This window comes from Salvelinus alpinus, chromosome 28, assembly GCF_045679555.1.
Source record: "Salvelinus alpinus chromosome 28, SLU_Salpinus.1, whole genome shotgun sequence".
Classification (NCBI taxonomy): domain Eukaryota; kingdom Metazoa; phylum Chordata; class Actinopteri; order Salmoniformes; family Salmonidae; genus Salvelinus; species Salvelinus alpinus.
Genome location: NC_092113.1, coordinates 27,202,228 through 27,223,975, shown reverse-complemented (window position 1 = coordinate 27,223,975; position 21,748 = coordinate 27,202,228). Strand labels below are relative to the sequence as shown.

Below are 21,748 nucleotides of genomic sequence, written 5' to 3'. Positions count from 1 at the left end.
GCAGGAGGGTGAGAGAAAGAGAATAAAGGCAAGGAGGGGTGAAGGGGGTGAGTGAGAAGGAGGCTTGAAGAACAGAGAGAGAGAGGGATGGAGAGAAGGAGAGAGGATGCAGTGGGAGGAGGAGTGAGAACAGAGACTCTCCATCAGATAAACATATCAACAATGACGTTCACAATTTCACAAAACAAATCAACACTGACAAATACAAAATTCCCCTGCATTGAAAAGAGACTCAGACAAAAGATGAGACTCCAGTGTTATGCTAAGAACAAGCTGAGCCGCAGCACCAGCTGTGCCTTGGCTCTGTGTGAATAGAGGAAGCTTCTTGTTCATTCCGGGTGGAAATGGTGTGGAGTGTTTTTGCCCATTTGTTTTCTCCCACTTTCTAATTTCTCTCGCTTTCTCTCTTTCTCTGGAAGATGAGTCTCACCTGTTTCTGCGATCCCGTCTCACCATGGAGGATCTGGAAAGTGAGAAGTATACAGTTCACGACCCCTGTGTGACCTGGTTGGATGGTAAGAGCCTTGATACCCTAAAGCGGGGGAACGAGATAGAACATGTATAGGGAAGCCAGGGCAAGCTCCCATTCATGTTATATTAAGTGAACCAACCGAAAGGTAACCATTTCCCTTCGGCCTGTGTTGTCCCTTCCAGAGAATGAGGTTGCTCTCAGAACCAGAGAGGGTCATGTCCTGTCCTACAGCCTCCACTCCAACATCACAGCTACCCTGCTGGACAACAGCTCTTTAGTGAGTAACGGCCCGTAACGGCCCCGCAGGAGAGGAGCTGTATTCCACTATTGATCGGCTCATATACGGAGTCAGCCGGGCAAATTCAATAGAGACTGAGTGGTCCTCCCAGATGGAGAAAGAACTATAGAACGACTGTTGTAACAGTCGAGAGCAGTAGTAACTATACAGTTATATAGATATGCAGAGGCAGTGACAGTTTAAGCTCTTTTGGGTCTATTTGGTTCCCTCACTGTTCAATTGAAGCCTTCAACATACGGCTTCAAAGAGATTTTTCAAGCAAGAGCCTCACTTTGAACAACACCGCCTGGCTCTGTGCGACACTGACAGACTTATGTGGGTCATTGCCTAGGAGCTAAGCAGGGTTCTGTTGTCAAGATGGGGAGATGTCATCTCCTCTCCGGCTCTCGCCAGATTCTCACTTGGTGTATCATCTCTGTTACTATGTTAATCCCACACCGTAGCTGTAAGCCTACAACAGTAATTAGCATTCTGCTCATGATATAGGCAGACCTACTGTAACTATGGCCATGGCTTCCCAAGTGCAGTCCTATCTCTGACATTATCTATGACTACTTAGCTCCAGGGATGTTGTTCTTGAAGGTTAAGTCTCATATTAGATCTAGGCATGTTGTTGACATGTTTATCTTACCATGTTTTCTTCAGGATTTGACTTACACAAAGTTCCATGTGTCTGCAGACAAGAGGTTTGTCTTGTTGACATACAACATTCAACCGGTGAGTGACTCTGGTTATGACCAAAATAAAATGTTCAGAAGAACCATCTATTTTACAGTGTCAATCTTCATCAATAATCATACTCACTGTCAAAGCAATTCTCCAAAGACACCAAAGATGATTTGATTGCAACAAGGGTTTCCCACTCGCTTTCATTGAACACAGGTTTACACAGCAACGCCACAAACTGATTCCAGACCATCAGAGAAAATCAATTGAGTCAAATCTGTTTCCGTTTGCGACTAATGACAGGTCTATTTCCCAACTGCATTGTGACTGTAGTACAATGATGCCATGCATTCTAATCCAGCCTTTACAGTAAATCCCCTTATGAAACAGTTAGAGAGAGAGAGAGGGAGAGGGAGAGAGAAAGATGGAGGGAGAGGGAAAGAGAAAGGGAAACTAGTGACTGCAGCAGTCTGTTGCTCTACATGCTATTCAAACAACAGCCACTAGTGAAATCACTGGCAATCTTCAGACTGGGTAATGATGGGGGAAGGGGTGCAGAAGGATGGAGGGTATGAATGGCTGAGAGAGAGTTTGATGTAGATAGCAGGGCAGGGGGAGGGAGAGATAGCGTGGTAAAGTTGGAGCTGCATGCGGTAATGAAATCGCCCGGCGGGGAATGTAAAGGAGAAGCTTATATGAGAGTCTAATGTCTAATGCACACTTGCAGGTGGTTTGAGGCAAACCCCAGCATAACAAGCAACTCTAACAACACATGCGTTTTCCCGTTTCTCTCTTTGCCTTATGACAGCATTCTCTGTCTCCCCCCCGACCTACTCCTTCTGTAAATAACCGCTCGCTTAATAAATAGTTTCCTGTTTCCCCAAAGGAGTGAGCAAAAGGTGTAATATACAGGTAATGGGAGAGGAGGGAAAAAATTATTAAGAAAAAAATAAGCCCACAGCCCAATTTTTGCCTTATTACAAAGCCCTGTCAGAACAGCCCGGCTGTTCTCCTTATTTAGTAGTTGATGATCAGATTAGCACTGTTGTAAAATGGGGAAGCAAAAACACAAGTATAATTTTTTGCACGTTAATACTGCTTTTTAGATGGTGTGTATGTATATATATTTTACCTTTATTTAACTAGGCAAGTCAGTTAAGAACAAATTCTTATTTACAATGACGGCCTACCCTGGTCAAACCCGGACTACGCTGGGCCAATTGTGCGCTGCCCTATGGGACTCCCAATCATGTCCGGTTGTGATACAGCCTGGAATCGAACAAGGGTCTGTAGTGACGGCTTTAGCACTGAGAAGCAGTGCCTAAGACCGCTGCACCACTCAAGAGATATAGATAGCAGAGCTCATTCAGTCTGATTGAACGATCTAGTAACTGATGAGCTTCAGTACATGCATCATTACATGCTTCAGATATATGAATCAATAGGTTATAGCTCTACAGTACCTGTGTGTTGGTTTGTCTACAATTCTCTGTTTGCATTTTTACTGTTGCATCAGCAGGATGTTCTATCCCCATCTATATGCACAGAGTTTGAGTGAGTAGATGTATGCACACTTGTATGTCACCTGGCCACATGTGCAATTTTATGTATGTGAACAGTGGTGTCTGTGGTGGATGTGGGGGGATATATCTTCAGTCTTTCTCTATATTTTGCTCTCTTTCTGCTTTGCTTCTCTCTCACTCCCTCAGTCTTTCTATAACTCACTTTTTTCTCTCTATCTCTGGGGGTTTTCTGCTGACTGAAGCAGTATGCAGCAAGCACCGGCTTTCTTATTGGGGAGAGGATCTGTATGCCGCTGAGAATGGCAAAGTGAGATAGAGAGAGGGACAGAGAGAATAGAGAGATAGACGCAGTAGAGATAGGGGAGAAAAACATGTGATATGCACCAGTTGCCCTTAGATCATCCTGTCCAATGGAAGTCAATCAGAAGGGGTGGAAAAGAATCAGGAGTATGGATGCTTAGAGGAGAGGGCTGCAGTGGTGGGAAATGGATTAGTGGGCTGTTTGTTAAGTTGAACGGCTTCTCCCCTGGATTTCATATTAGCTAGATGTAGCTGGTGGGGCTTTGGGGGAGATTTGTGCCTAGTGGGTGGAAATACATTTATTTTGAAAGGGGGGATATAGTTAGGAGTAGGGATGGTGGGGGCTGCATATGGGAGAGAACAAAGTTCCTATGTAGCAGAGGGGTTAAATCGCTCCTTAAAATCCTCAATAGTCAGACAAATTGTTTTTGTGTGTGACTACAGATGTAGGTTCTTAATTTGATCCAGTATGCTACAGCAGGAAAATAAAAACAGGAAATGTGAATTTGGAAACTTCAGAAGACGTTTTAAACCTCAAATACACTACAAGTTTTAAAATTCCGAACAGGATGATCAAATGAAGATCCTACATCTGTAGTCAGACTAATTAGGCGTGTGCATATGTATGTGTGCGTCAGTGCTTATGAGAGTTATTCCCTTTGTTTTACCCAAAAAGAGGGGAAGGAGAGGATGGATGGCGATGAGGAAATGCAGCAGGAATTAGACAGGTGGAAACTGCCAAAAGAGAAAATGTGATGTGGTTGTCTCACCTAGCTATCTTAAGATGAATGCACTAATTGTAAGTTGCTCTGGATAAGAGTGTCTGCTAAATGACTAAAATGTAATGTAATGTAAGACTGTTTAATTTAGAGAGAAGGGAAAAGAAAATGGAGAGTTGAGTCTGCTCTGCAGTTACAGACAACTAGGTGCTGGTATAACATACAGCCGTGGCCAAAAGTTTTGAGAATGACACAAATATTAATTTTAACAAAGTCTGCTGCCTCAGTTTGTATGATGTCAATTTGCATATACTCCAGAATGTTATGAAGAGTGATCAGATGAATTGCAATTCATTGCAAAGTCCCTCTTTGCCATGCAAATGAACTGAATCCCCCCAAAATATTTCCACTGCATTTCAGCCCTGCCACAAAAGGACCAGCTGACATCATGTCAGTGATTCTCTCGTTAACACAGGTGTGAGTGTTGACGAGGACAAGACTGGAGATCACTCTGTCATGCTGATTGAGTTCGAATAACAGACTGGAAGCTTCAAAAGGAGGGTGGTGCTTGGAATCATTGTTCTTCCACTGTCAAACATGGTTACCTGCAAGGAAACACGTGCCGTCATCATTGCTTTGCACAAAAAGGGCTTCACAGGCAAGGATATTGCTGCCAGTAAGATTGCACCTAAATTAACCGTTTATCGGATCATCAAGAACTTCAAGGAGAGCAGTTTAATTGTTGTGAAGAAGGCTTCAGGGCGCCCAAGAAAGTCAAGCAAGCGCCAGGACCGTCTCCTAAAGTTGATTCAGCTGCGGGATCGGGGCACCACCAGTACAGAGCTTGCTCAGGAATGGCAGCATGCAGGTGTGAGTGCATCTGCATGCACAGTGAGGCAAAGACTTGGAGGATGGCCTGGTGTCAAGAAGGGCAGCAAAGAAGCCACTTCTCTCCAGGAAAAACATCAGGGACAGACTGATATTCTGCAAAAGGTACAGGGATTGGCCTGCTGAGGACTGGGGTAAAGTCATTTTCTCTGATGAATCCCCTTTCCGATTGTTTGGGGCATCCGGAAAAAAGCTTGTCCGGAGAAGACAAGGTGAGCGCTTCCATCAGTCCTGTGTCATGCCAACAGTAAAGCATCCTGAGACCATTCATGTGTGGGGTTGCTTCTCAGCCAAGGGAGTGGGCTCACTCACAATTTTGCCTAAGAACACAGCCATGAATAAAGAATGGTACCAACACATCCTCCGATAGCAACTTCTCCCAACCATCCAGGAACAGTTTGGTGACGAACAATGCCTTTTCCAGCATGATGGAGCACCTTGCCATAAGGCAAAAGTGATAACTAAGTGGCTCGGGGAACAAAACATCGATATTTTGGGTCCATGGCCAGGAAACTCCCCAGACCTTAATCCCATTGAGAACTTGTGGTCAATCCTCAAGAGGCGGGTGGACAAACAAACCCCCACAAATTCTGACAAACTCCAAGCATTGATTATGCAAGAATGGGCTGCCATCAGTCAGGATGTGGCCCAGAAGTTCATTGACAGCATGCCAGGGCGGATTGCAGAGGTCTTGAATAAGAAGGGTCAACACTGCAAATATTGACTCTTTGCATCAACTTCATGTAATTGTCAATTAAAGCCTTTGACACTTATTGTCACGTTCTGACCTTAGTTCCTTTGTTTTGTCTTTTGTTTTAGTTGGTCAAGGCGTGAGTTGGGTGGGTAATCTATGTTTTCTATTTCTGTGTTGGTTTTCTGTGTTTGGCCTGATATGGTTCTCAATCAGAGGCAGCTGTCAATCGTTGTCCCTGATTGGGAACCATATTTAGGTAGCCTGTTTTGTCTTTTGGTTTGTGGGTGTTTGTCTTCCTTGTTAGTGTTTGTCGCCACACGGAACTGTTTCGTTTGTTCACATCGTTTATTGTTTTGTTTAGTGTTCTGAGTTTAATTAAAAAACATCATCATGAACATTTACCACGCTGCGCTTTGGTCCTCCTCTCTTTCTTCGGAAGACGATCGTTACACTAATGAAATGCTTGTAATTATACTTCAGTATTTCATAGTAACATCTGACAAAAATATCTAAAGACACTGAGGCAGCAGACTTTGAAAATTAATATTTGTGTCATTCTCAACTTTTGGCCATGACTGTACTGCATGTTGAGGCACTACCAGATAGAAACATATGTTTTGCACAAAGAAATGGGCTGGGGGAAGAACTCTATTAACCTTATTTATGGTGTGTACTGCAGCGCAACAATACCTATCAATATCTCACCTCATACAAGTACTGTTGTATCTCATTACTGTCCAATTGTCGCCATGTTCCACGTGAGCACACACACTCTGGTCTGTTTACAGTGTGGCTCCTCCATTTGGAGCTGGGGATATAGTAATGGGGGGGGGGAGACAAGCAAAGAAATCTGGTGGAACAATGGGGAAGGATTTATTACTCCACATTAGAATTAATTCCCTCTCTCTCTAGGCAGAGTTGCAAAGAAAAAGCCATATCTCAGACTGGCCAATAAAAAGAAAAGATTAAGATCAGCAAAGAACACACACTGGACAGAGGAACTCTGCCTAGAAGGCCAGCATCCCGGAGTCGCCTCTTCACTGTTGAAGTTGAGACTGGTGTTTTGCGTGTACTATTTAATGAAGCTGCCAGTTGAAGACTTGTGAGGAGTCTGTTTCTCAAACTAGACACTCTAATGTACTTGTCCTCTTGGTCAGTTGTACACCGGGGCCTCCCACTCCTCTTTCTATTCTGGTTAGAGTTTCTTGGCAATTTCTCGCATGGAATAGCCTTCATTTCTCAGAACAAGAATAGACTGACGAGTTTCAGAAGAAAGTCCTTTGTTTCTGGCCATTTTGAGCCTGTAATTCAACCCACAAATGCTGATGCTCCAGATACTCAACTAGTCTAAAGAAGGCCAGTTTTATTGCTTCTTTAATTAGAACAACAGTTTTCAGCTGTGCTAACAAAATTGCAAACGGGTTTTCTAATGATCAATTAGCCTTTTAAAATGATAAACTTGGATTAGCTAAGACAACGTGCCATTGGAACACAGGAGTGATGGTTGCTGATAATGGGCCTCTGTAGATATTCTCTATAAAACAAGGACATTTCTAAGTGACCCCAAACTTTTGAACGGTAGTGTATTTTACCCCCTTTTTCTCCCTGATTTCGTGATATCCAATTGCGATCCAATCTCATCGCTACAACTCCCCAACAGGCTTGGGAGAGGCGAAGGTCAAGTCATGCGTCCTCCGAAACATGACCCACCAAACAGTGCTTCTTAACAGCCGCCTGCTTAACCCGGAAGCCAGCTGCACCAATGTGACGGAGGAAACACCGCTCACAAGGAGTCGCTAGAGAGCGATGAGCCAAGTAAAGCCCCCCCGGCCAAACACTCCCAAACCCGGACAACGCTGGGCCAATTGTGCATTGCCCTATGGGACTCCCGGTCACGGCCGGTTGTCACACAGCTTGGGATCGAACCCAGGTCTGTAGTGACGCCTCAAGCACTGCGATGCAGTGCTTTAGACCACTGCGCCACTCGGGAGGCCCCCGAGTATTGATATCTTGAGGGGAGAGACTTGGGCCATTTTGAAGTCAGAGGGGATAGAGCCAGTGTTCAGGGATGAGTTGATGAGGGAAAATGGAGGAGGTTGTCGGGCGGCCGGACCGCAGTAGTTGCAGGATTTCATCTGGAGAGAAGGGAAAAAGAGGTCAAGGCGTAGGGGAGTTCTGTGTGAGTGTGACCAGTGGACCCAATAGACTGAGTGAATGAGGAGCGGATGTCTTCAACCTTCTTTTCAAAGTTGTGACAAAGTTGTCCGCAGAAAGGGAGGAGGGGGGGTGGAGGATTAAGGAGGGATGAGAAGGTGGAAAAGAGCTTCCTAGGGTTAGAGCAGAAGCTTGAAATTTAGAGTGATAGAAAGCGGCTTTAGCAGCGGATACAGAGGAAGAGAACGTAGAGAGGTGGGAGTGAAAGGATAATAGGTCTTCCAGAAGTTTAGTTTTCCTCCCTTTTCGCTCAGCTGGCCACAGCCCTGTTCTGTAAGCTTGCAATGAGTCACTCAGCTACGGAGAAGGAGGGTAGGGATGACCCAGACAGGAGGAAAATGGACAGTGCGAGTCATAGTATGCGGAAAGGGAGGAGAGTAGGGTCGAAGAGGCAGAATCAGGAGGGAGAAGGGAGAAGGATTTAGCAGAAGGGAGAGCTGATGGGATAGAAGAGAAGAGAGTAGTGGGAGAGAGAGAGCGAAGATTGTGAAGGTGCATGACCATCTGGGTAGAGCCTGAGTGGCTAGGGAGGTTGAAGTCTCCAAGAAGGAAGAGTGGTGAGCCATCATCAGGAAATGAGCTTATCAAGGTGTCCAGCTCATTGAGGAGCTCTCTAAGGGCACCTGGTGGGCGATAGATGACAACAGTGTTAAGCTTGAGTGGACAAGTGACAGTGAAAGCATGGAATTGAAATGAGGAAATGGACTGGTGAGAGAGGGATAAAAGAGAATCTCCACTTAGGAGAAATGAGTAGCCCTGTGCCACCGGTGCGACGAACAGATGCTCTAGGACTATGAGAGAAAACATAGTCAGAAAACACAACTATCTGCAAGTTATGAGCAGTCAGCAGTTCACACACCAAGTAGTCTACTGGGAAAACAGGCGGCACTTAAAGTAGACGGCCCTAGCTAGCAAAAAGACAGTACTACACCACAACAGATAGACAAAAATGATACTTATCACTCCTGGAGATATCAGGAGTCCTCTAGTTATAGAATGAAGCACACTGAGATAGAGCCTGAGAAGCTGGTTATATACACTCAGAAAATAGGTGAAACTACTACCCTTTCAATACAGCCACTGCCCCTTCATCCCGGTTGATTTGTCAACAATCATCAGCAAGTTATGAGCAGTCAGCTGGTCACACACCAAGTAGTCTACTGGGAAAACAGGCAGCACTTAAAGTAGATAGCCCTAGCTAGCAAAAAGACAGTACTAGACAGATTAAGTCAAAAATTATCTAATGTCCTCTATAGAATGTCACACACACACACACACACACACACACACACACACACACACACACACACACACACACACACACACACACACACACAGAGTTAGTTTACACTTCAAATCCAATGTTATTAGTCACATGCGCCGAATACAGGAGGTGTAGACCTTACAGTGAAGTGTTTACTTACGAGCCCCTAACCGATAGTGCAGTTTCAAAAAAATACTTTCAGGACACACTCATTGATTAGGGTCCACTTTTCGACATGCCTAGCTGACCACTGGTCAAGCTGAGTTGCCACTCTCAATCTTTCTCAATTGGAGGGATATTGGCTGTAATGATGTTACTTAGTGAGGAGGTCTTTCTCTGTCCCCCTTTTCTCTCTCATCCTCACATGACATCATGCCTGTAATGTCTCCTGTTCTCTGTTAGGATAGACTGGGTAATCAATGTCTGTGCTGTTCGATTGGATAATCAGAACTGAAGTTTGTGATGATGCAATGTGATTGATGGAATTGCTGACCTGGTTTCATGGACTGGCCACTGACTTCCAATTGTTGTTCATTTGCATATTTAGATTGTCTTATGGTCTAACTATACATTTAATTCTGTTTTTTCAGGGCTGTGTTTGTGTGTGTGTGTGTGCGCGTGCGTGCGTGTTTGAGATTGAGTGTTTGTGTAACTCTGGGACCAATGTGCCCATCATCTCCTTTACTTCTTCCAGATTTTCTCTCAGTCCTTCACAGCCTCTTATGCCATCTACAATGTGGCTAAAGGGTAGGTACAGTAGAACCATGAAGGCTAATGCATGGGCTGCACTGGGCATGTGCATTGCTGACGCAAGTGGGCCCTGGCCTCGACTGGCCAAGCACCACCAAATGTGTATTTCTTTCATCTGAATAAACTTCATCTGTTATGTCAGACATCCATTACTCTTATACAGTAATTGTCCTCTCTGGCTGGTCAACATCAACTCTAGGTTTACTATCAGAGATTCCTATCTGCTGGCCCACCAGTGAGGAAGGTGTGTCTGTCGATGGAAGCTTTGGCCTTGGGTCTACAGTATGAGGAGCACTATTGCCAATTAAAGGGATTCAGAATGACCTGCTCTCCAACAAAATATGAAATGCCTGGGAATGTGTTGCCACAATATGTCTGCCTGTTTTTAGGAGGATAAGAGTGTTGTTTCAATGCATTGAAAGAGGTCTTATTCCATTGCATGACCGACCTCAGTCTGTTTGGTTTTAGCATTTGCATCGTGTCTTTTTCACGACATCTCGCAAGTGCTTACGAACAAGCATGGACGGATCTTTTCTCTACATTTTTTTTTATCCACAAGTGGCTTTAGAGGCCAGTCGAATCCTAATGGAGGGACTGTGTCTGTGTGTGTGTCTGTGTGTGTCTGTGTGTGTCCCAGGGTTCTGTTGGAGCTTAACCCTCCAGCGGGGGAGAAGGCATTGATACAGTATGCAGCCTGGGGACTGCAGGGGAACCAGCTGGTAAGGCAGCTGCTCTCATTCACTCATAGAGACAAAACACACCTTTACTCACTCATCCTGCATTCCACCTCAATATCTGGTGGTCTAGAAATGCATTTGAGACCACAACAAATCTATAACGCCTTTATTCAGCGGTGGTAATATTTGAGTTATGATTTTTTCTGTGATTTATTTCACAGTGTTTGTTTTAGATTAATATTGGATTATGTGTTTTGAATGTAAAGTGTTTTTCAGTGCAATGTTTGTGTTCAACTGACAATGCAACTCTTTCAGTGGCAAGTTGAGATGTATTGGCTTGTGACTTGGCTGGCTGATGCATTCCCACTTGGAGCCAATCAGACATTTGATTGGGCCAGCCAACACTGAGCACTCTGTGCCTTGCTTTGATAATGGATTAGTACTGTTTCTGTTGCTGCCAGGCCTTTGTGTTTGAAGGCGATATCTACTACCAGACAGAAGTGACCAGTAAACCTCTCCGCCTCACAGCTACAGGCAGAGAGGGGCTGGTGGTCAACGGGCTGAGTGACTGGATTTACGAGGGTAAGAGATACTCTAACCCTTCCTCTATCACGATGACATAGCCATTGATTGGTTGGTTAAAAACTGTTTGCAAAATGTTCCATATTGAAAACTGTTCCCTGAGATTAATGACATTGCAGATAGTATATGGCTTTGAGAAATGTTTTGCACTATTTGCAATGTTGTAACGCTCGTCGTGGGTGGAAGAAGAGGAGGACCAATGCGCAGCGTGGTAAGTGTCTATATTGCTTTAATAAGAATACTGAACAAAAACAATAAAACGACAAACGAACAGTCCTGTACGGTGAAGCAAAACACAGAACAGAAAATAATCACCCACCACACACAATGAAAAACAGGCTACCTAAATATGGCTCCCAATCAGAGACAACGACTGACACCTGCCTCTGATTGAGAACCATACTAGGCCAAACACATAGAAATCTAACAACAGAACAAAACATAGAAAAAACAACATAGAATGCCCACCCCAACTCACGCCCTGACCAAACTAAAATAAAGACATAAAAAAGGAACTAAGGTCAGAACGTGACAAATGTGTAACAATTGGACTTCCATGAGTAACAAATGTGTATTTGAAATAGTTTTGACACATGATTGCTTTGTTCATCTGTAAAATTGTTTATAGAGGAAGTGCTCTTGACTTACCCTGCCAACTGGTGGTCGAAAGATGGAGCTCGCTTGGCATACCTCACCATCAACAACTCTGCCACACCGCTAATGGAGATACCTCACTTCTTGGGTGGGGTCTATCCCTCCAATGTGTTCTTTCCTTACCCCAAGGTAAACAACACTGATCTCATATGATAAAATGTATGAATGCTCTGATTATGTTCTCTCAGCTCTCAGCCTGTCATGTTATCTAACGAATCTAATACTCTGATCCTATATGTGTGTGTGTACAGGCTGGCTCCACCATCCCCACTGTCAGTCTGTTTGTGGTGAATCTCTATGGTCCAGCTCACACTCTAGAGATGATCCCTCCAGACTCTGTCAGGGCCAGGTACTACGTCCAAAATTTAACCAACTGACATCGTCATTAATGTTATTATCTGTTCTAATGGGAAATTTAAGATGAATAAAGTTAATATTCAGTTAAGTGATTAAAACAATCTATTATACTTTTCCTTTCTGTAATACACATGATTCTGTTTGTGCAAGGTTGATGGTCACTAGGCTTGAATTCTAGATTTGAATCTTATAGACTCCTATCTGCTGATGATATTGGCGCCAGTCTAAAAGGCTCTGCAGCATTTATGGTGATACTGCCTCTGCAAAAGTCAGGGCATTCATGCTTCGTGTAGCAGAGCAGCGCTGTTGTGAAGGAAGTTGTCAAGGAAGGGAGTTTGTGTTTATACAGGACCTCCTGCCCCCACCTACCGTCAACCAATTATGTTAATGCAGAGCTACACGAAGCTATATAGAGCCCTCCGCATTGTTACAAAATTTGGGAGGCGCACAGCGATGCGGTACAGAGCTGGATTTGGCATCTGCATGCCCCCGGATGCTCCACAATTGCGTCACACCCTCCACACAGAGCCTCCGACCACATTTTTGGATCAAGCATACATTGGCTTTAAAGGAGCCAGTTCAGAGGATACACTGGTTATTATTGTATTGTGTGAGACTGTGTGGTTCAGTACCTTGTGTTATGTCTTTTGTTATGTGTTTACAGAACATATGTGATTAGGATATAAGGGCCTGCTCAGAGACGGCTCGTTATGTTTCTATGCTCCCATGCTGGAGGTTGTCTCCCTGTTGCAAATTGTATTAAACCAGATTCATTTTTGATTGCCTTTACCAACGACTGCTCTCCTATTTGTTTCACCTAGAAAATCCCCTTTACATCTGTGTTGTGCCATCCAAGAGACGTTCTCTTTCTGTCTGTTTCCCTAAATGTCTCCCTAGAGACCGCTACATCTCCATGGTGACATGGATCAGCAGCACTCAGTTGGCGGTACGTTGGTTGAACCGGGCCCAGAACCAATCAGAGCTCTGTGTGTGTGAGGCCACCACTGGGGCATGCTCAAAGGTGAGAGGTCAAAGGTTACTCCACAGTAATCCAATGGGTGTCCTGACTCTTCTCTCTGCCATTCATTACTTTTATAGCATTTCCATCCCACAAGCTATCCACTGGGGTGTTTGGATTGATTTCCTTAAAGGAAAACTCCACCCAAAAACTATTTTTTGGTATTTGTTTAATTAGTCAATTGTTGACATAGTCCCAAAATGTTTTGCTTGTCAGCACTCAAGTTTTCAACATATGTCACTTAAAAAAATACAGAAATCATCCCCGAATTATGCTAAAACGCAGCATCATATGATGCAAATTGCTTTCTGTATTTTGAAACTTGCATATCTTGAACACTAGATTGCTGACAAGGAGAACATTTTGGGACTAAATCAACAATGGACTAATGAAACAAATACCAACCCTTTTCCTTTAAGATGTCATATTCTTCCAGCTTAAATAAGGTCAATTATACTGCTTGTGAAACATTTCCAATGATCCGCTGCAGCATTTGTTTGCCACCTCTCTCCAGCCAGTCCTTATGGATTCATTACAATATTAACTTTGGCTGTTTAAATATGCTGAAACGTTTTCTTTATTTCGTATCTCCATATCAAATCCACAGAAACACACAATGGTCATGGACTTAATGCAAAACCAACGACAGGTAGGCATTTCTCATTTCACAAAAGCTGCTACTAATTGAAACTGGAATACTGATCCAGACTTATTGGCCTGTGATATTTCCTGGATTGGTATTGTTGACCATGCCTGTCTCATTTGTCCAACAGGAGGTGCCATTGTTTTCATCTGATGGCTCTTGGTTTTATTTGACGTTGCCAGCCAAGCAGGGTGCCCGGGGGGAGTTCCGCCACATTGCCAGTCTGCCAGCCCAGGTCAGTGTGAGGGCACTCAAACTTTTATACCCCTGTGTCATCCTCCAAGGGTTTAATGCCAGACTGCTTGTTAAGTCTTCAATAGGGTCAGGGTTTGCCTGGCTACCCAAACTCCTTGCTCTGCCACGCCCACTGACGTTTGTTTCTTCTCTACAATGAGTGTGGATCTAAGTACCTCCCTAACAATTTCTAGAACACAAACATATTATATTTTTACTTTTTACCCCATTATTTCCCCAATTTTGTGATATCCAATTGGTAGTTACAGTCTAGTCCCATCGCTGCAACTCGGGAGAGGTGAAGGTCGAGAGCCACGTGTCCTCCGAAACACAACCCTGCCAAGCCGCACAACTTCTAGACACACCGCTTGCTTAACCCGGAAGCCAGCCACACCAATGGGACGGAGAAAACACTGTCCAACTGGCGACTGTGTCAGCATGCATCCGCCCGGCCCGCCACAGGAGTCGCTAGAGCGCGATGGGACAAGGACATGCCAGCCGGCCAAACCCTCCCCTAACCTGGACAACGCTGGGCCAATTGTGCTCCGCCTCATGAGTCTCTCAGTCATGGCCGCATGCGACACAGCCTGGGATCAAACCCGGATCTGTAGTGACGCCACTAGCACTGTGATGCAGTGCCTTAGACTGCTGTGTCACTCGGAAGATATTCTAACCTTTCTGATTGGTCACAGGAACCGATGGGTTGGGCCAGAGCTAGAACACACGTGGGCGTTTTGAAAATTCGTCATTAGGTTTGGTACTCTGATTAGTTTGTGGTGACGTCATTTTGACGTCACCACAAATGACTTCAGCGATGGTAGTCTAGCGAACATAGAGCAGTGGAAGAATTCAGTTTGAGTCATCAGGCATAAAACAATATGTTATTATACAGATCTTAATATCAGAGAGCTGAAGTCTTGGCAGTGATTATTTTAGGTATCTGTGACTGTTTCTGAATAGCTCTGTTTCGCTGACAGTGTTCTTATCTGCATCTCCCTATCTGTCGGTTACTCTCTTCACATCTTTTTGTTGTTGTTGCTTTTACCCCTTTTTCATGGTATCCAACTGGTAGTTGCAGTCTTGTCTCATCGCTGCAACTCCCGTACGGACTCGGGAGAGGCGAAGGTTGAGAGCCATGCATCCTCCGAAACACGACCCGCCAGGCTGCACTGCTTCTTGACACAATGCCCACTTAATTAACCCGGAAGCCAGCCACACCAATGTGTCGGAGGAAACACAGTGCACCTGGCGACCCTGTCAGCGTGCATTGCACCCGGCCCGCTACAGGAGTCGCTAGAACGCGATGGGACAAGGACATCCCTGCCAGCCAAACCCTTCCCTAACCCGGATGACGCTGAGCCAATTGTGCGCCGCCCCATGGGTCTCCCGGTCACGGCCGACTGCGACAGAGCCTGGACTCTAACCAGGATCTCTAGGGGCACAGCTAGCACTGCGATGCAGTACCTTAGACCTCTGCACCACTCGGGAGGCCCTTCACATCTTATTACATCTTTCTCTAGATGACTCTGCATTCCACTGGCAGTCTGTCTGTTTCTGTATTCATCCCCCTCTTTTTCTCTCTCATTCTATGTGACACAGCCTGCCATCCCCTCTGTCCCTCCTCGCTTTCTGACGTCCGGGAACTGGGATGTCACTGTGCTGTGTGCCCTGGATGAGGACAATAGGAAAATGTATGTGAGAGCCTCTGCATGTGATGCTATATAGAGAGCCTCTGCATGTGATGCTATATAGAGAGTCTCTGAGTGTGATGCTATATAGAGAGCGTCTGTGTGTGATGCTATATAGAGATTCTCTGTGTGTGATGCTATATAGAGAGCCTCTGGGTGTGATGCTATATAGAAAGCCTCTGCGTGTGATGCTATATAGAGAGCCTCTGGGTGTGATGCTATATAGAAAGCCTCTGCGTGTGATGCTATATAGAGAGCCTCTGGGTGTGATGCTATATAGAGAGCCTCTGGGTGTGATGCTATATAGAAAGCCTCTGCGTGTGATGCTATATAGAGAGCCTCTGGGTGTGATGCTATATAGAAAGCCTCTGCGTGTGATGCTATGTGGAGAGCAACTGTGTGTGTTGATATGATTAGCAGAAATTACAAGTAGGCTACTGTTGTAGAACGATGTTTTGGACACAAAAACACATAAAGGTATTATTGCCTTTTAAAATAGCTAGCCCTTGATCCTTAACTTAGAGGCAATGTAGTATTCACTTAAAAAATATCTGACTTTGCTCAGGGCAAGTCAGCTGAAACTGAACAAGACATGATTAGATGGTCATAGACTGAGCAGGCCAGAGTCACAAGTCCTTCATGCTTAGACAAATTGAGTTGTGCATGTGCGGTGTGTGTGTGTGTGTGTGTGTGGCAGCATCATCATCATCATCACAGAGCATGACGGGAACCGGATGGATGCAGACAGTCCCAATTGCCCATGTGGTGGCTGGCACGGCTGTCTGCCTCCAAGCAAGACACTCATATAGCACAGCTTTCATACTAATTTTGCTGTATAGACAATGGAGTCAAACTCAAATCACTGGAAAGGTTCTGTAATTCAGCCTTATCGACATTGTCTTAGAATCAACTAATGCCATGAATGTGTTGAGTGAAGTGTGTAAATAAATCATAGATATCATAGTGTCCATATGGACTAACTAACATATACTATTTATACAAAAGCATGTGGACACCCTTTCAAATTAGTGGATTCAGTTCTTTCAGCCCCACCCGTTGTTGACAGGTGTATAAACTCTAGCACACAGCCATGCAATCTCCATAGACAAACATTAACAGTAGAATGGCCTTACTGCAGAGCTCAGTGACTTTCAATGTGGCACCATCATAGGATGCTACCTTTCCAACAAGTCAGTTTGACAAATTTCTGCCCTGCTAGAGCTGCCCCGGTCAACTGTATCGGCTGTTATTGTGAAGCTGTGTGAGCCACACAAGCTCACAGAACGGGACTGCCAAGTGCTGAAGCGCGTAGTGTGTAAAAATTGTCTGTCCTCGGTTGCAACACTCACTACCAAGTTTCAAACTGCCTCTGGAAGCAACATCAACACAATAACTGTTCGTCGAGAGCTTCATGAAATGGGTTTCCATGGCCGAGCAGCCGCACACAAACCTAAGATCACCATGCCGAATTCCAAGCATCGGCTAGAGTGGTGTAAAGCTTGCCACCACTGGACTCTGGAACAGTGGAAACGCGTTCTCTGGAGTGATTAATCACGCTTCATCATCTGACAGTCCGACAGACGAATCTGGGTTTGGCGGATGCCAGGAGAATGCTACCTGCCCGAATGCATGGCGCCAACGTTAAAGTTTGGTGGAGGAGAAATAATTGTCTGAGGATGTTTTTCATGGTTCTGTCTAGGCCCCTTAGTTCCAGTGAAGATACATCTCAACGCTACAGCATACAATGGCATTCTAGACGATTCTGTGCTTCCAACTTTGTGGCAACAGTTTGGGGAAGGCCCTTTCCTGTTTCAGCATGACAATGCCCCGATGCACAAAGCAAGGTCCATATAGAAATGGTTTGTTGAGATCGGTGTGGAATAACTTGACTGAGCCCTGACCTCAACCCCAACGAACACCTTAGGTATGAATTGGGATGCCGTCTGCGAGCCAGGCCTAATCGCCCAACATCAGTGTCCGACCTCACTAATGCTCTTGTAGCTGAATGGAAGCAAGTCCCATCAGCAATGTTCCACCATCTGGTGGAAAGCCTTCCCAGAAGAGTGGAGGCTGTTATTACAGCAAAGGGGGGACCAACTCCATATTAATGACCATGGTTTTGGAATGAGATGTTTGACAAGCAGGTGTCCACATACTTTTGGTCATGTAGTGTATCTCCACATTCAGCGGTCCTGGGAAGGTGGGAGTTGATTGAATGTCTTCTATTGACTGCATCACTATGTCCTCTCTGTTTGCAGCTACTTCCTCAGCACAGAAGAATCCAGACAGAGCAGACACCTGTACAGGTGAGGCCATACTGTCAAAACTACTTTATCCAGAATTTCATCCTTCGTAGGCGTGCTGACTTTGACTGATGAAGTTAAATTTTATTTTTCAGCTCCCAAATCAAAACATTTTAGTTACTGAAACATACCTTTTTTTTACTGAATGTAATTCCCGATTTTTAAGATGAAAATATTAGTTTATCAGCCAATGAAACAAAACTATCTACTTCAAATTCAAGTCAAAGGAATGGTGGCTCAACAATTTTCTGGTTTCATGAGAAGGTAGATGGTCAGAGAAGTGAGGCGTGAGCTGAAGGGTTAAATTGTGCAGCAGCCGAAGCCGTTCCTCTCGAAGGGCGCTCCAGGCAGACCACCTAACATGTTAATCAGAGGGGACCAAGCCAACGCAGTGGATGGGATGGTGCTGTGCTACAGGATGAGTCACTGGGACGTAACGACAGCGTCCCAAATGACACCTTATTCCCTATATTGCCCTACAGTATACATACAGTATACATACATAAAAACTGATCCACGACCTGTGATTAATGTGCTCAGCCCACCAGTCATTCGCCTTATATGTTTTATATTGTGTTTTTTATTAGTCTGCTTTTGGCCTCACCAGATGATAGAGTAGAGGGAGAGATTGGCGTCTGGTTTAAAGGTGATTTTCTGTGCATTCTTTTTTGGTACCTCCCTTGGGGAGAGATACTTACTGAGAGGTCGGAGATAGTGGTTTTATTTAAATTGTTGCCTTTTTTTCACCCTTGAAGTGTCCTATTTGTGTTGAGAAGTCAGTCCTATTTGTGTTTGAGGAGTCAACTCAGTAATGTATTTTAGCATAGCTATCATTGTATTATTTGTTTAATTAAGGTGTAATTTACAACCTTAATGTATTGATTGGGACAGCCAAATAGTTTCAGACCCAAACCTTCCTCATACACTATTCTTTAAGGTGTGTTTGGTCACTCTGTTGTCTTCCTCTCTTTCAGTGCGGACTTTGAAGGGATCTTCCAACGCCAGTGTCTGACCTGCAACCTTCTAGATGACTGTAGCTTTTTCAAAGCAGTGTTCAGCCCCAATCAGACATATTTCACACTTTATTGCCTAGGTAGGAGCTCTGTACACACGCACTCAAACGCAGGCACGCTCACACACCACACGCACACACCCTACTGCTTGAATTAAAACAGCATTTTAACAATAATCAAACATGTATAATTTTTCTATCTCTTTGGCCCATGTTTCCCTAGGCCCCGGAGTCCCCAAGGTGACAGTACACAACACGAAGGACCCCTCCAGTGAGTCTGGTTTGTCTGACTAATCTATTAAACACTCTGAATCTTAATCTCGAACCTTCTCCACTTTTTACCATCAGACACTTTCAACAATGGCCAGTAGAGGGCAACATGAGCAAACGAACATATAATGTAGAGAAGAATTTTGAGCAGTTTCAGACAGTTATTGGAATTCAGAAAGGAGGCAGATAGCTGCATGACCGTGAATAGACTGTGTAAATGTAAATGTATTTTGTTTGATCTCCTTTAGGATACATAGTTCTGGAGGACAACACACCTCTCTCTGAGACCCTAGAAGGGAAGAGACTCCCAGAGACGGTCTTCAAGACCCTCGCAGCTGACAACCATGGTAAGTGTGTGAAACCACCCTGGGCCCACACACACAGAGCAGTCTAAAATTATAATTAACATTCACTGACATAATTTTCCATTCGCTTCAGTCACAAAACAGAGACTGCTTTAGGTTCAAACAGTCACAAAACAGAGACTGCTTTAGGTTCAAACAGTCACCGAACAGAGGCTGCTTTAGGTTCAAACAGTCACCGAACAGAGGCTGCTTTAGGTTCAAACAGTCACAGAACAGAGACTGCTTTAGGTTCAAACAGTCACAGAACAGAGGCTGCTTTAGGTTCAAACAGTCACAGAACAGAGGCTGCTTTAGGTTCAAACAGTCACAGAACAGAGACTGCTTTAGGTTCAAACAGTCACAGAACAGAGACTGCTTTAGGTTTAAAAAGTCACAGAACAGACTGGTTCCGCTTGGCCAGGCATGTAAATAACAAGCCAAATACAGCAGCATACCCATCAAGAAAGTAATTGTTTCATTTAGCGATTAGGTCTCCATGGTAGCGAGAGCATGATTCATACTCTCCCTTTGGGAGGAGAACAAAGTGTGTGCGTGCGCACGTGTATGTGTGCTTTGTGTGTGTGTGTGGGTGTCAACTGTAGGCCTACACATTCTCAATGAGCTACCGTTAACTCATTGTTTAAGTGACATGCATAGGACTCAGGGGAGCTCATTTACTGGTCCTTTAGTTTGGCGCCCACAGGTGTTTCAGGGGGAGAATACTGATGAGCTCTGGTTCAGTGTATATCTCTGTATATCTTATCTGAGACTGAGTGTGGGCCCTCTGTTCGTTTTCCTTTAGATCTACACCTGAAGCTGTCTCTGCCCCAGGGTTATGAGGCCCACCTTCTCCCTCTACTCATCATTGTGTAAGTTATAAACACAGCTGATCAATGGTGTTATAACATGATTATGCCATTGTATGAAGCCTCTTAATGTGAGCCTATATCAAGGATTCACTTTTACAGTTTTACGGCCTGTTACATAACTTTTAACAGACATTGATTTCCCCATAGTTTACCAGCAGGCTAAACCACAGCTTAGTTGTTTAACCTTTGCTCAGTCCCTCCAGTTGAAATTTTAGTCAAAACCAGCTGACCCTGCTCCTCATGTTGTCATGCAGGGACGGAGTTCCAGGCAGTCAGTCGGTGACGGAGGAGTTTACTATGGGATGGCCTGAGGTGCTCGCCAGCACACATGACATGGCGTTAGCCTGGGTGGATGGAAGGAGTGGGGTCGGCCGGGGGCAGAAGATTAGCAGTGTGGATCCCCGCAAGCTCAGCTCCCTCAGAGTCAAAGATCAACTAGGAGTCGTAGAGTTAGTTTTATACAGTGTTATTATTGGCCATGACATTTTGTTGACATATTGTAGAAATTATCCATAAATAAATGTATGACCTATTTGTTTTTTTCTCCACAGGTGGTTGATGCAATTGCCTTACATTGATGATCGGCGGATTGCCCTGTATGGCAAGGTTACTATTATGTTAACTATGGCAGCAACAATTAACCTATATTCTGGCCATGACCACGTGATCACATGAGTTTCAAAAGTATAATGTTGCAAAAGCATATATTATAAAGTCTCTCTGTTTAACGGCACTTGTGTCTTTCCCTACAGGCATTTGGTGGTTATTTATCCCTCAAGATGCTAGCTGCGACTGATCAGCTGTTTAAATGTGCAGCCGCTGTGGCTCCCATAACAGATTTCAAACTCTACAGTAAGTGAAGACTATACAATAGTGAAAAAACACACAAGAGCCTATGTTGAAAAGGAAACCAATAACAGTAATCTATTTTGCTTTCATGTATAGGTGCTGCCTTCTCAGAGAGGTATCTAGGTCTCCCAGCAAAGGAGGAGCACACTTACCTGGTGAGGATCCTCATACCTTGTGTAAACATGCATAGTAGGAAGTATAAGGCAATAGGTTATTGTAAGGGCTCTCTGTCTCTGTTTTGTCTCCTCAGACGGCATCTGTATTGGAAGATGTTCACAAGCTTAAAGACGAGAATTTCCTCTTACTGCATGGGACTGCAGACGGTGAGATTTGGCTATGATTTTAACAGCTACATTTGTCCACTTTTTTTTAATCAATATGCAATTCAACTGCTGAACTTATTAATAATAACTTGTATGTGTTTGTTTATTATCTTATGTGTGTGTTTTTTGGCTTTGGG

At 44.4% G+C, this 21,748-nt stretch overlaps 1 protein-coding gene across 1 annotated transcript in view; it reads left to right on the top strand.

The window, feature by feature from the left end:
- Positions 1-21,748, top strand: part of LOC139557578 (inactive dipeptidyl peptidase 10-like) — a 47,462-nt gene that overhangs the window by 24,428 nt on the left and 1,286 nt on the right. Inside the window, exons 3-24 of the mRNA XM_071372571.1 lie at positions 420-515; positions 655-749; positions 1,416-1,487; positions 9,733-9,785; positions 10,426-10,507; positions 10,927-11,047; positions 11,676-11,830; positions 11,953-12,050; positions 12,956-13,079; positions 13,684-13,725; positions 13,850-13,954; positions 15,553-15,644; positions 17,900-17,947; positions 18,919-19,037; positions 19,180-19,227; positions 19,475-19,573; positions 20,373-20,439; positions 20,694-20,888; positions 20,991-21,045; positions 21,192-21,291; positions 21,385-21,443; positions 21,539-21,611. Coding sequence (XP_071228672.1) covers positions 420-515; positions 655-749; positions 1,416-1,487; positions 9,733-9,785; positions 10,426-10,507; positions 10,927-11,047; positions 11,676-11,830; positions 11,953-12,050; positions 12,956-13,079; positions 13,684-13,725; positions 13,850-13,954; positions 15,553-15,644; positions 17,900-17,947; positions 18,919-19,037; positions 19,180-19,227; positions 19,475-19,573; positions 20,373-20,439; positions 20,694-20,888; positions 20,991-21,045; positions 21,192-21,291; positions 21,385-21,443; positions 21,539-21,611 — 1,998 coding nt within the window. The remainder of the gene's footprint in view (positions 1-419; positions 516-654; positions 750-1,415; positions 1,488-9,732; positions 9,786-10,425; positions 10,508-10,926; positions 11,048-11,675; positions 11,831-11,952; positions 12,051-12,955; positions 13,080-13,683; positions 13,726-13,849; positions 13,955-15,552; positions 15,645-17,899; positions 17,948-18,918; positions 19,038-19,179; positions 19,228-19,474; positions 19,574-20,372; positions 20,440-20,693; positions 20,889-20,990; positions 21,046-21,191; positions 21,292-21,384; positions 21,444-21,538; positions 21,612-21,748) is intronic.